The 12,880-nt window shown below is 42.4% G+C and overlaps 1 protein-coding gene across 1 annotated transcript; it reads left to right on the forward strand.

The window, feature by feature from the left end:
• The first annotated feature begins 1,129 nt into the window (after positions 1-1,129).
• On the forward strand, positions 1,130-10,452 carry ATP4B (ATPase H+/K+ transporting subunit beta). The gene is given in 8 exon segments (XM_075140630.1): positions 1,130-2,575; positions 3,940-4,068; positions 5,233-5,346; positions 6,129-6,328; positions 7,683-7,739; positions 8,289-8,381; positions 8,549-8,739; positions 10,203-10,452. Coding segments are annotated over 8 exon segments (1,146 nt in total). The 5' UTR covers positions 1,130-2,463.
• Positions 10,453-12,880: the final 2,428 nt, after the last annotated feature.

Here is a 12,880-nt window from a genome sequence, read left to right on the forward strand (position 1 = left end):
CTGAGCTCGCCCTCCCGCACGTGGCTCTGCCCTCCTGGTTTTGTACCGTCTCCTTCACGCTGCGCAGCCACAGCTGGGCGAGCGGTGCTGAGCTCAGCAGAGTTTTTGGTTCCCCAGCCAACGACAGATGGGAACAGACGGGATATAATACCAGACAGAAGAGCACATGAAATCCTTGGTCTCAGTTTCATTAGAGTACAAACTCCTAAGTTTCGAGAGGCTCCGTTTCGCCTCCTGTGCAGACACTTGCAACATTTTCCTTTTGAACATAATTTGGGATTTAATTTTGCTATGAATAATTAATCTGTTTGTTGTTTAGATTTAGCTGCCTACTGAAGTTGCGTACTGTTAAATTATCACCTTTCTGCAAGCAGGGTGGAGATTTACATTTCCTTCTCTTTCTTTATAAATCTTCTAACTCCCCATCTGACTGAGTCCAGTTGCTCCCCTCCATCCAATTCACCAGACGGGCTCCTGCTCAATACGGAAAAAAGTTAAATCCTGCTGGAGACCTGCTACTTCCCCCCCCCCCGCTTTTCCCCCTAACCTCTTCACGCCTCTGTTCCCATTTCTGAAACTGCTACGTGGGAGCCTCCACAAGCCTTTTAACCTCTGGGCAGATGTTTCATTTTCATCATTTTCAGGCCACTGCCCAATCTCCTTGTCTTATTTTAACTTTTAAAAAAACCTCCACATTTGTCCTGAATATTGGTCAGCTTATGGTGTAATGACTGAAAGTACCTTCCTGTTCATCCTCCTCTCCTTTCTATGGGAAATACAAATTGGTCAAAAGCCTGTAAATCTTATTTTTCTTTTACTTGGCCTGACTCCGATTTCATCATCTGAAAACAAGTTAAATCGCCCCAAATTGGTGGCTATTACGCTAAACTATCATGCTGCTTGATCTGAGGCAGAAAAGCACAATAAATCTCTCTCTGTGTTCAGAAACAGCATTATTTAGCTGACAGAATAACCCTGCCATATTACTCCAGCTGACAGGCTCAGTTACAGCTGTCTCAATGTCCAAATAATCCAAAGTCTCTCAGTCAACCTTCTCATATGCGCCCATTTTAAAGATTTTGCCCCCACCATGCGTCCTGTGAAGTGAGTGAAAGGCAGGGCACGCCAATATACCCAGTTAAAAAGGATGAAACCCTGGTCCTGCCGAATTCACAGGGCAGTTTGGGGGTTTGACGTTACTGGGGTCCCATAAGAGAGTAAAAGCATTAGCGAACAACTTCGACAAGCACACCAGCGTGCCTGGAAGGGCTTTCTAAAACCCAAGCTCCCCTTGCAGCAGAGGCGTTTAGACAGCCCCTTGGCTCCGCCATTTGCCGTGCGCCCTTTGCTTTTCTGTCTGCGGGGAGCTGCTGGGGACGCTTTTTGGTCCTGCTCCTCTGTGCACAGAGCGAGCTCAGGGTTGGGCATCTGCCTCTGAACATACCAGAGCCTTGGGCTGTAAAGCAGATAGAAAAGGTAGTTAAATGACACCCGTACGTTCTCCACTCTGCCTCGTCATATACCTGTATGGTAAAACTTTTATTATGTTGTTATATTATTAAGTTATTATATTATTATATTATAATTTTTTTTTTTCCTTTTTCTTTTCTCCATCCTTCTTCTGGCTTTTCTGGTGGTGTGCTGAGAGGGAGGCAGGGATAGTCAGCAAGCAATGTGGGGATACCCTCTGAAGTTGAGTTAGCATCGTCAGAGATCACCTAAAAACATTCCCCACAGAAAACAGAAAAACATTGTTTAACATAGTTTAATACTTTAAGGAGTCAGAGTGTTTTTCTAAAGGGATCCCCAGCAAACACTTCCCCCGGTACATTACACGTGGGAAGCTGCACGTCGGTGGGCAGCTCTTCAGCAGTGCCGCACAGCTAGAGCACTTCCAGATCTTAATTTCCCCGGCTGCGCAACATGGCAAACACGCTGGGAAACGGTGCTTTTCCCCCACTCACTCCCGCTGCGATCCCCTATATTCTAACAGATGGCTACAGTGGTTGCAGTGGGAGAATTATATCCACTATTTGCAGGTAACTGGAACAAAAAAAAAAGAAAAGAAAACCTAAAGAGAAACAAGTTCTCCTTTGCTTTATCTGCTCTGATAACAGCTATCGCACCGAGTCTATCAGAAGCCCTACAGGCACGCGGCAAAATGCGTAACTCTGCCAATCTGCTGAGGTGGTTAAGAGAAAGGAGAAGGGCATTTGATAGGAACGAACTTTTCTTTGCCGGCCTCAACACCGAGCATTATCAACAGCCTTTATAAAGAATTGTATCTGCTGCGGGTTGATAATGGTGAGCAGGGGCTTTCATTGGTATAGGAAGTAATCTCGTTGACCTTCAGCAGAGAAGAAGGTATAAAAACCAAAGTGATTTTCTTGGGCGACTGTTTGGGCACTGGTTGAATTTCTTAGTTTCTGAAGAGGACGCGTTTTGGGGAAATTTTGTGAGAAAATGGCAACTTTAAATGAAAAAAAGACCTGCAGCGAGCGGATGGAAAATTTCCGTCGTTTTGTCTGGAATCCAGAAACAAAGCTTTTTATGGGAAGGAGCTTAATTAACTGGGGTAGGTTTTCATACACAAGAATCTTCTCTTCCTTCTGATTTACTTAAAAGTCTTGGATGGGGGTCGTCCTAATGAATGGGGCATAATGTGGTGGTAGATGTGTTGGAATTGTTGAAGACATCAGTTCCCATATATGCTTCTGAGCCACTTTTAGGGTGGCCCTGTAAGCTGAGTCAATTAGATCAAAACATTGATCCAAGTATTGATCCTGCAAATATAAGAAGACTTTAAACCGATTTTGGACCAGATATTTCAAAAAGGCAAAACTTAACACATTAGCAATTAACTTCTTAATAGCTAAGGGGGATGGTTACAGTATGATTCTGACATTGCTGGCTGTAGGGGGTTCTGGTATATGGAGAATTTTGCTTAGTCGGTGGGTTTTGTCCAATTCTCTGGAAACACATTTTGCTTTTCCGAAATTCCTTTCTAAATTATTGTCTGCTCAGTAGCTCTTCTCTCTTATCGCTGCGTGCTGATGCAAACTTGTGTCTACGATGACGATGTGTTTTCTGATCTACGTTGTGGGAAGGGCAGCCCTGACCACTGTAAGGAAGGTCCCTGCTCTTCCCACTGACCTTAAGAGTAGCTGCAAGTTTCCAGATGACTTTTTGCTGCCGTGAAGCCCGTGAGTGTAGCTTATTAGCCATTCTTAAAACCATGGTTTTACAGAAAATCAAGCCGAAATGTGAGCCTTTCCACTTTGGAGAGAAGCAGGTGCTATGAGGCGCCGATGATTGCAGGGAGGGGTTTCTGACGGCCCCCCCAAAACACTCACTGGCTGCTTGTAGGGCACCAGCCGCCTGTAGGACACGTTGTGCAGATACAAACAGAAACACAACATTATTCTGCATCTCACACCAGAGTAAAACAGCACGATGACACATTTTGCTGAAGGCGATGTCAGCTGTAAAAGGCACCGAAGTGATACGGGTCTAAAATCAACACACCTGAAATACTGACATCTGTCATCCAAATAACACAAGGAGCAACTTGTTTTTGTTGAAGAAATACGTTGGCCGTGTCGCTTAGTCCATGTTAATAAGCAGATAAATGGTCTTAATATGTGAAGTGACTTCAAGAAGCCACACAATCTTTTAAGCTTTAAATAATCTGGGCTAAGCACCAACTACTTCAAAAATCCATGTAAAACTGAACAAATTTACAGCCAAATTTTTCTAGAAGAATATTATTTTGAGTGTAGAGAAAAAGATCCAAAACACCAGTCCCTTCGCAGGGAAAACCTCCCTGGGGCCAAGGGCAGAAAGGAGACGGCTGCTGCTGCCGGGACGGTCCCGGCTGCGGAGGGATCACTGCACCGCCTTGCTCAAAAAATGAGATTTTTCCCTCTTTTTTTTCCACAGTGTGGATCAGCCTGTACTACCTGGCTTTCTACGTGGTGATGTCGGGGCTGTTCGCACTCTCCATTTATTCTTTAATGAGGACGGTGAATCTGTACGAACCCGACTACCAAGACCAGCTGAAATCCCCAGGTACAGCCACGGTCCGGGCGGCTGCTGCCCGGCGGGGAGTCAAACCCCCCGGGCTGCCGCAGCGGCTGCGCGGGGCAGGGCTGGGCCGAGAGGCATCGGCAGAGCCCGGGCGCGAGAAGAGACAAACGTGGAATACATCAGGTCGATTCTCCCCAAACGATCCCTGCAAAGTTTAGCCCCCGCCTGAAAACACTTTTAGGCTTTAAAAAAAAAATTGGCATGTTTATTTCATTTGTTCATTTTAATATATTTATATATTTTTATATAAATATATACCTCCTCTCCCCACAGGCAGGGGTCAGCCCCTGGGAAAACCCTGGTTTCTGCCCCAGCCCCCCAAGCACCCCGGAGGGTTTTGGGGTGCCCGGCAAGATGGAGGGGCGCTGGGGCGAGCAGCCTGGCGTGGGTATTTCCACGCTTGCCAGCAGCATGGAAAGTCCCTGGGAGAGCGGGAATCCCTCCCCACTGGGATGTGCTGTGCCAGCAGCCAAGCAAGTAAAAATAAGATAGGCAAAGACACATAGGATCAGAAATAAAGATCTGTGGGACACAAAGTGAGACCGGGGAGGGACAAGACAGCATCACTGAGAGATCATCAGTGCTTACTGTTAAAACTTCACCCCCCTAATGGCTTGTTTTTACAAGCAATGGGAAGGAAAAAATGACTTTTTCGAAGCCGTAGCCCTAAAAATTATTCTGTCTACCTGTTGCTGAATTTTGGTTTCCTTTCCAATATTCAGTAAGCTTGATGTTTGCTGGCAAAATGATTCCTGTAAAATATTAAGCGTGGCTTTTTCAAAAGCTGTTTCTCACATGCAGTATGATCTATTTCTGTAGCCTGACTATTGTAACTGTTATTTTTAACAAGTCCTGGGGAAATCCAGTGCGATTGCTGGAATGATTTTGCAAGCTGTTCTGATAACAGCACAGATATACATGAAAAGAAAAGAGTTTAGCAGTAGCAGAGGCTTTAGGTTTTTGGTTGAACAACTCAGAGCTGAGATAGTTTCCATATGTGGTTAAATCCTCTCCAGCAAAGCCTGGGGATCTCGTACACTTACAATGAGTCTTGATGCGGCGTAATCGCTATGGTCAATTTAAATAAACAAATCTGTGCCTGGCACCTCTCCTCTGCTTTGCCTTCCTTCTTCTTCCCCCATGAAGGTGTAACGTTACGACCCGACGTTTATGGGGATAGAGGATTACAAATTTATTACAACGTATCCGACAACAAAACCTGGGAAGGTTTAGTGACAACTCTTCGGACTTTTCTGACAGGTAAAAATGAGGTTTCCTGCATAATATTGAAGCAACGTGCTGTCGCATCTCCCTTATTGGGTCTGAGGACCCTAAGTCAGTGTTTCCACTTTCTATTTGTCCTGAAATCAGAGATTTTGAGTGGAAAATGCATCTTCTGAAAGGGACGAGCAAATCACCTCATAAATCTATAAATCAAATATATGTAAATATGTCTGTTAAAGCAGAACTTTAGTTGCTGCTTCAGAGCTTTTACTTTTTTTAAGCCTGAATAGCCTTAATAAAACAGGCTAATAGAAAGTTTGAAGGAAGGAGTAAAAAAGGTCTTCAAAACTAGTCTCATCTAAATTAATCTAATATTGTCCGTGACTACAAATATCAAAGTGCCATAAGTCTGGTGAAGCCGTTGCAGAGTGTCATCAAAGAGTATAGTCAAAGTAGGTTAGGTGCTCCATTTGCCTGTTCATATCTTAATACATTTATATTCCTTGTGAGCCTTACTATCATATTTCTGTGTTTCTCATACACATATTGAGAAAAATTATATTTGAAATGGACTTTATATGGAGCTATCAACACAAATTGCCAGCCTTAGCTCAATTTGACCTCTTTTTTTGCTTTGCCTGGGTATTCTAAAAAAAACCCCAAACCCAAACAATTTAAACTTTCCTCATTCCATCTAATCCCAACTTCACTTGAAGTACAGTTTCCCATGATATAACCTCCAGTCTGATATTGAGATGTATAATTTATATATGAAGAACTTCAGAGGGGAATTTTTCTTTCTTCCTTCACACATCTAGCATATACGCCAGCTGCTCAGCGTCTGAACGTCAACTGCACCAGTAACACATACTTCATTCAGGACACCTTTGATGGCCCGAATAAAACAAAACTATCCTGCAAATTTACCTCAGATATGCTTCAAAACTGCTCCGGCATCACAGATCCTACTTTCGGATTTCCAGAAGGAAAACCCTGTTTTATTATAAAAATGAACAGGGTAAGTACAAGCTCAAGGTGTCGAGCAAGAAAGAATTCACCAAAAAAATCCCCTGATAGCTCCGCTGGGGAGCTGCTACATCGTCTGGTGCCACAGGCTCTAATCTCTGCTTTGTACTGGGAAGACAAATTCCCATGCTTTTCCTGAGAGAGCTCCGGAGTTACCAGAGAAATAGTGAGACTTGGTCACCACCCCTAGGAAAGTAACGTAGGGCAAAGTGATCTCTGAACTGACTCTCCAAAGCTTTGGCTTTCGTTTAGTTTTGTTAGCATCTCCGTAGCGCTCTCATCCGACGAACTAGTACATAAAACAGTTTCATTCTGCAATACCACGATCCTGTGCCTTCAGCTAAGGTGTTACGATGTGACAGTAACTGAAGTGATTTCAGAGAGATGATACTTGCACACCTTATCTCTCCAGGCTGCAAAGAAAATCTTTAGCAGAGCCTGTAAAAACAAAATTCAAAGCTGGTGGTTTTTTTTTTTCAGTGAAAACCACCAACATGTTTTTTGGAGAGGAAAAAGGGAATCTTCTATGCTTCCTTTAATTTTTTCAGGATATAGACAAAGGCATAAGCCTTTTATTTTTGTTTTCAGGTAAAATTCTGAGCCTTCTGGTTCAATTTCGGTAGAAAGCAAAGAGCTCAAATTCTCCTCCAGTTCCTGATAGACAAAATCACTTGATTTTTGTTTGGCTTGCACCCTAGACATTTTCAAGAAACTGTGCAAGATCTAACTGTGAGAGGAGAGCTGTGCCCCTGATTTTGCCAGGTGAAACGCAGGCTTTTCCCCAAAACACCTTTGCCTCCTTCAGCAAGGCGGCACGCCAGCCCGGCAGGGGAAAGGCACATGGATAGTGCCCGGGGGGCTTTACCTCCTTTCGCCTTTGCTGCTACAGGGTGCGACCCCACCATTTTTGCAGGATCAAATGGCCCAAGGGTTTCTGCCAAAGCCAAGCTTTTCTAACAAGGCGTAAGATGAAAAGCAGAGAGATTCAGCTTTTCCTTTATTGCCGGGCAATTAGCTGTTTTAAGAGACCCCTGGCTGCCTGGGCATCAGAAAGAGCAAGTGGTACATGTGGGTAAATGAGCTGGACTTGCCAGGAGGTGCAGCGCTACCTGCCCTGGCCAGGCTAGAGCCCACCTGCAGTGCCCATCCCGGGCAGCGCGGCGTCCCGCTTCCTCAATATCCAGCCACGATGTGGTTTCTCACCCAGGTACATAAGCTGAGATGATCTGTTTGACAGTGCCTTACGCAGAAACGCGTTAAGCATCCTTTGAAACTCAGTTAATTGTTTGCTCATTTTTATCTCAAAACAATTTCCAGGATAACCAAATGTGTGTTTTCTATTTTAGATTATCAAGTTTTTCCCTGGCAATGGCACTGCACCAAGAGTGGACTGCACATATGTGGTAAGTGTACGAGGTCTGAAACTCAAAGATTTCAAGCGCTGCAGCTCTGATAGCTGTTGCAACCGGAAAGATTACCCTGCAGCTCTGGAATCAGATCACTCTGGCCAAACACTGGGAATAGTCTCAGTTGTGCGCAATTTCTTGCACCAGCAGACATCCTAAGAACAGAAAAAAAGTGTTTTATTTAAAAGCATCTGAAAAATTATTTTTCCGTGCTGCAGAGAAGATCATTTGCTGTTTGCTTTCAGCTCCCACTAGTGAAGTTCACGCCTCAGAGCAGCTCCTCCAGGCTCTCTGCACATTTCAGCAGGTCCCCGTTCACTGAATTCACAACTGCTATGAAAAAACCCTTGCCCGTTTTTCTTGGCAATAGTAACAGCGGGAGATTTCCACTTTTATTCGAAAAATAAAAATAAGACCGGCGCTAAACAGACTTCTGAACTTGAGTTTTAATATACGCTGGGCAGCTTTTAGCAGCAGTAAAACACTTGCCCAGGGCTGGCTTACGATTGCCCAGCCAACAGAGCTGCTTTCTTGCTTTACGAACAGGGCGACGAGTCTCACCCGCTGGAGGTGGACTACTACCCCGTGAATGGTACCTTCAACCTGCACTACTTCCCCTACTATGGAAAAAAGGCACAGGTGGGTGCTCATGTATTTCAGTATCGCTTTTCTCCTTTATCTTTGTGTAAGATGAAATGTATGGAGCATCTCTGCAATCTTACCAGAACTGGAGAGAAAGCTAATTTTAAGACTTTATTTTTAAATTGGTAGTGTAAAATTAAAGTACTTTTTTTCCCCCCTCCTAGCCCAGCTACAGCAATCCTTTGGTAGCTGTGAAATTTCTCAACATTACGAGGAATGTAGAACTTAAAATAGTGTGCAAAATCATTGGAGCTGGAATTACCTTTGATAATGTTCATGATCCATATGAAGGAAAAGTGGAATTTAAACTGAAAATAGAAGACTGAGCAGCAACAGAGACACTTCTGAAAAACACGTGTGGAGTAAACTTACCTATTATCACATTCATCTGTATTTATTTTCTCACTATGATTTCCATATAAATTTATGCAAATTACAGTGCAGAGACATTTTCTACTGAAAGATGACCCATATAGCTAAAAATCAAGATACCACTCTCAGTGTGTGAAGGAGATGAGGATTATCTCGATGTACATAGCTTAATATTCCATGGCTACGGTATGCTGCTGCCTTCATGCAAATATTTGTACAAAACAAGTTTCCTCTTAACTGAGCAGCTGTGCCTTCAGAGAAAATAAGTATACGATCAAAACGTCATTTGCTGTCACTTTTCAATCCATAATAAATAATTGATGTATGATACTAAATCTTGGACATTGAGAAATAATTAGATAGCTACAAAAAGAAATCAATACTTTGAAATACTAGCAGGTAATATAATTCTCATTCTCTCTTGTATAGGATGTATAAACTATAAAAGTATATTAAAATTATCTGTATCCCAGTGCGTTGGTTTTTTGTACTAGTCAGCCAAGTCAGATTTTTTTAGTTGACAAATCAATGACTGCAAAAGAAGTGAACTTGGAATCTGTCCTCTAGCTTACAGATTTTATTTTACCACTATACAACTTCTGTATGTATGTAACTTAATAAAAATGACCGGTAAGACTGTAACATCCAGTTACGTCCAGGAGAACTGTGTTCATTTAACTATTAGGGGTTGTTATTTGTTTGGTTTCTTTTTCCAGTAGAATAGCCCTGTATTGCAATCATGAGTTTTGGGTTACTTGGAATACTCTGGAAGATGCTGAAGTAACACTAAATCTTTAAATGAATCTAGAATTTGAGAAGTCTAACTCTACCACATATGATACAAAGACCCAAGATTGCTGTGTCCGTATAGTATGTTTATGTTAGATGAAGTCCAGGATGCTTCAGCCAGAGAATAAACATTGCACAGAAAAAAGATATACAAGAGAAGAAATCAATTTACACCTTCACTGCCTGGACGTTTTAGGAAGTGGGAAGATGGTAACAGGTTAACCTCCTTTGCCACAGTGACACTCAGATAGCCAGCTTGCAGAAAGAATCCAGTTGGAGGGAGTATTTCCTCTTCAAAACCACAAGTGGTATTTGAGCCTTGCATAGAAGAATTGGGCATTCTGCATTTCAGCAACAATAAGAAAATGCATCCTCAAGATGTTTTTTTTTCCCCTGGCCTTTCATGATTCAATTTTTACAGTGGGACTTTGCCTGTCTTCTAAGAGACTGAGTGAAAATCAATTTTATATCCTTGTTGGAACACAGGTCTCCCCCTGTGCATCTTTCCAAAATAACATGGAGAACAATAAAATAATAAAATACTTTTGATACCAAAATAGTAATTCATGCTCAAAAGTAATTCAAGGTTGTCTATAAACAGAACATTTAAATATTACCAAGAAACGGAGAACTTTTCACTTGGTGTCTCTAACGTAGGCAGATTCTCTGCTTGACTGTATGTGATTCAGCGTCTACAATGCGGGCGTTTGACTCGGGCGACGCAGCATTCCAAGCTCCCACGTTAGTTAGCGCTACAGCACAGCACAGGAAGATGCTGAACACATTTCCCAGGGACTGGGTGTCTGCCGAGCCACAGCTTCAGAATGACAGCCTAGACCGACTTTACAAAAAGGCCTTTGACGGGATAAATACATTCACAGGAAAGACTGAAGTGTCCCCGTGTTGACCAAAGGATGATGCGTTCTGAGGTCAAAAAAAGGGTATGCAGGTCCACCGGATCTGGTTCTTCAAGTACAAAGATTGTCACCCTGAATTTAGATTTCTCTTGAACTTTTAGCCATCTGAGATTATTCTCTTTCTTTTCTGGAATTACAAATAATAACAACACAGAGCAAGGTTTGTGGCTAGTGTAGCTGAAGTAGAAAAGTTCTGTGGAAGTTCTAAGTGTATTAATCTGGGTATAGTTAATACCAGGTTGCCTGGAACCCAAACATAAATAGCACATTTAAATAGCAGAACGACCAGCATGCAAGCGTTTTGTAATACTGCGATGGCACAGCCCAACGCTACGTGCAAGCATTTCACGTAGTGAGCAATGCAGCAAAGACAGGCTCGCACAGTTGCACTTTGGCGACAGAAGTTACAAGATAAAGACCAAAACAAGCCCGGGGGCAGGAAAACGGGCAGGGCACCCTGCCCAAGGCACAAGAGGCATGACTGGCAAAAGCAAAACCAAGTTAAGGAGCAGCTGAATCCCCCTTTAGGTGAGGGCAGGGGGGGCAAGAAGCATAAACACCAACAATGACAGGGGCAAAAGGAAGACAGACATCTCCTCTGGTGGAAGCACTCTCCAGCCTGATCGCCTTCACCTTGGAGACTAACGAGGACCTCGGCCATCGGTGCCAGCTGTACAGCAGCAGCTCCATGCTGTTGTATAGTCACAGTTAATTTAGCATACAAGTATTATAGACTAACAGTTTTATATACATAGCAATAATGATTAATAATATGCAGTAACTAACCATTAGCACAAAGTGTGTTGTTAAGGAATGAATTCAGTAGGTTTGTTTTAAAGTTTAAACTGGCCTCATTTATCAGTCTTTTAAGCACTCCCATTGCAAGTCTCCAATTCCTTGACAGAGATACACACACATATGCAAGAACATATATAGATGTATACATATATACATAGATGCATACACATACATAAATTCAGTTGCAACATTAGAGATACTTGATTAGACCAAACAATATAAATGGGAAAAAACTGTCAGGCTACATGGGGTTTTGGAAGTTAGGAAGCTGAAGCAGCATATTTAAGAAGGAAATACAAGTAAAAACAAATTCCTGAGTTGGGTTAGATGTTGATCAACTAGAAGAGGCAGTTAGCCCACGCCTCTGGAGCAGCGGAGGGGGCAGGCAGGCGTTACCAGAGGGGACGACTGGGTGGCTGCCAGTGCCAGACTGTCTGCCCCTTCTCCCTATCAGCTGTGCAGCGCAGAGGCTAGCCCGGAGAAGAGGCAGAGGGAAGACAGGAACATGCTGTGGAACTAGTGTCATGGACGCCACGATTTTATATATCCAGTAAGTTTTCGTTTCCAGACTTATCCCTTAAAGGTGTTAAATAAAACTCTTGAAGATCAGTGCAAAGAGAACAGAAACACGGCAGTTGCTTTGAGATGTATCTTCCTCTCGACACCTCCACCTATTCTTACGAATATTCATATGACTGGTAAAGCCAATAATTGAAGTGTAAAGTCCTGTCTATTATTAAAAATGATGAAGAAAAATTAACAGAGTGCAGAAAAACACTGAATACAAGCTCCTTGATGCTTAAAGGATTTTTTGTGCTATGACTATGAGACTACAGCAAATTCAAAATGTTTGCCCTCTACCTTTCAGATTTGCGAAGTACTACATATTAATAATTAAGTCTTTGCTTAATGGTCTCACATGATGTCATTGCTATTGCACTTGGGAATTCCTCTCATCATTTCATATAACTGGTTTTAATCTCTTACCTGTAATAAAAGTTAGGCAGGGATTGATTCTGCAGCAAATAAAGCTGTCTAACCATGTGCTACTTCCCGTAATAGGATGTAGAATAACAACTGCATCAATAACGCTTGCAGGAAATATTTTATATTGCACATATACTCCTTCCACAAGCTTCATTTCTGTCAGATCCAAAAGTTCAAGCGCGAATAAGATTATCTTGTTTAACATAAAATAAAAATGTTTTCCTCAATTTAATTTGAAAAACTCTCTCTCACTGGGGACAAAGACTGTTCACTTTTCTTCTCTTTCAATTTCTTTTTCTTGATACCAGAGTGATAACAATGGACGCATGGCGCTTCTCATTATGTTAAGAGCAGAAATTGAGCTAAAAATTCCCTTTTTGGGATCCCACTACATCTCTCTCACTTCGTCTAAAATGAGAAAGAACTGAATTCTGGAGAGACACTTGGGATGACGCCCTTCATCATTAATGCGTGTATTTATGTGTAGTCCTACTGTTACCAATGCGGAAATTCTATCATTCCAATCAAAATACGTTCCAGGGGTTTATTACCATCTTTATCAACCAGATAACTAATTTTAATTATTCTGATTTCAAGTCTCAGTCCTTAAATCTTGTATCACTTCGCTCTCTG

This window comes from Calonectris borealis, chromosome 1, assembly GCF_964195595.1.
Source record: "Calonectris borealis chromosome 1, bCalBor7.hap1.2, whole genome shotgun sequence".
Taxonomy (NCBI): Eukaryota; Metazoa; Chordata; class Aves; order Procellariiformes; family Procellariidae; genus Calonectris; species Calonectris borealis.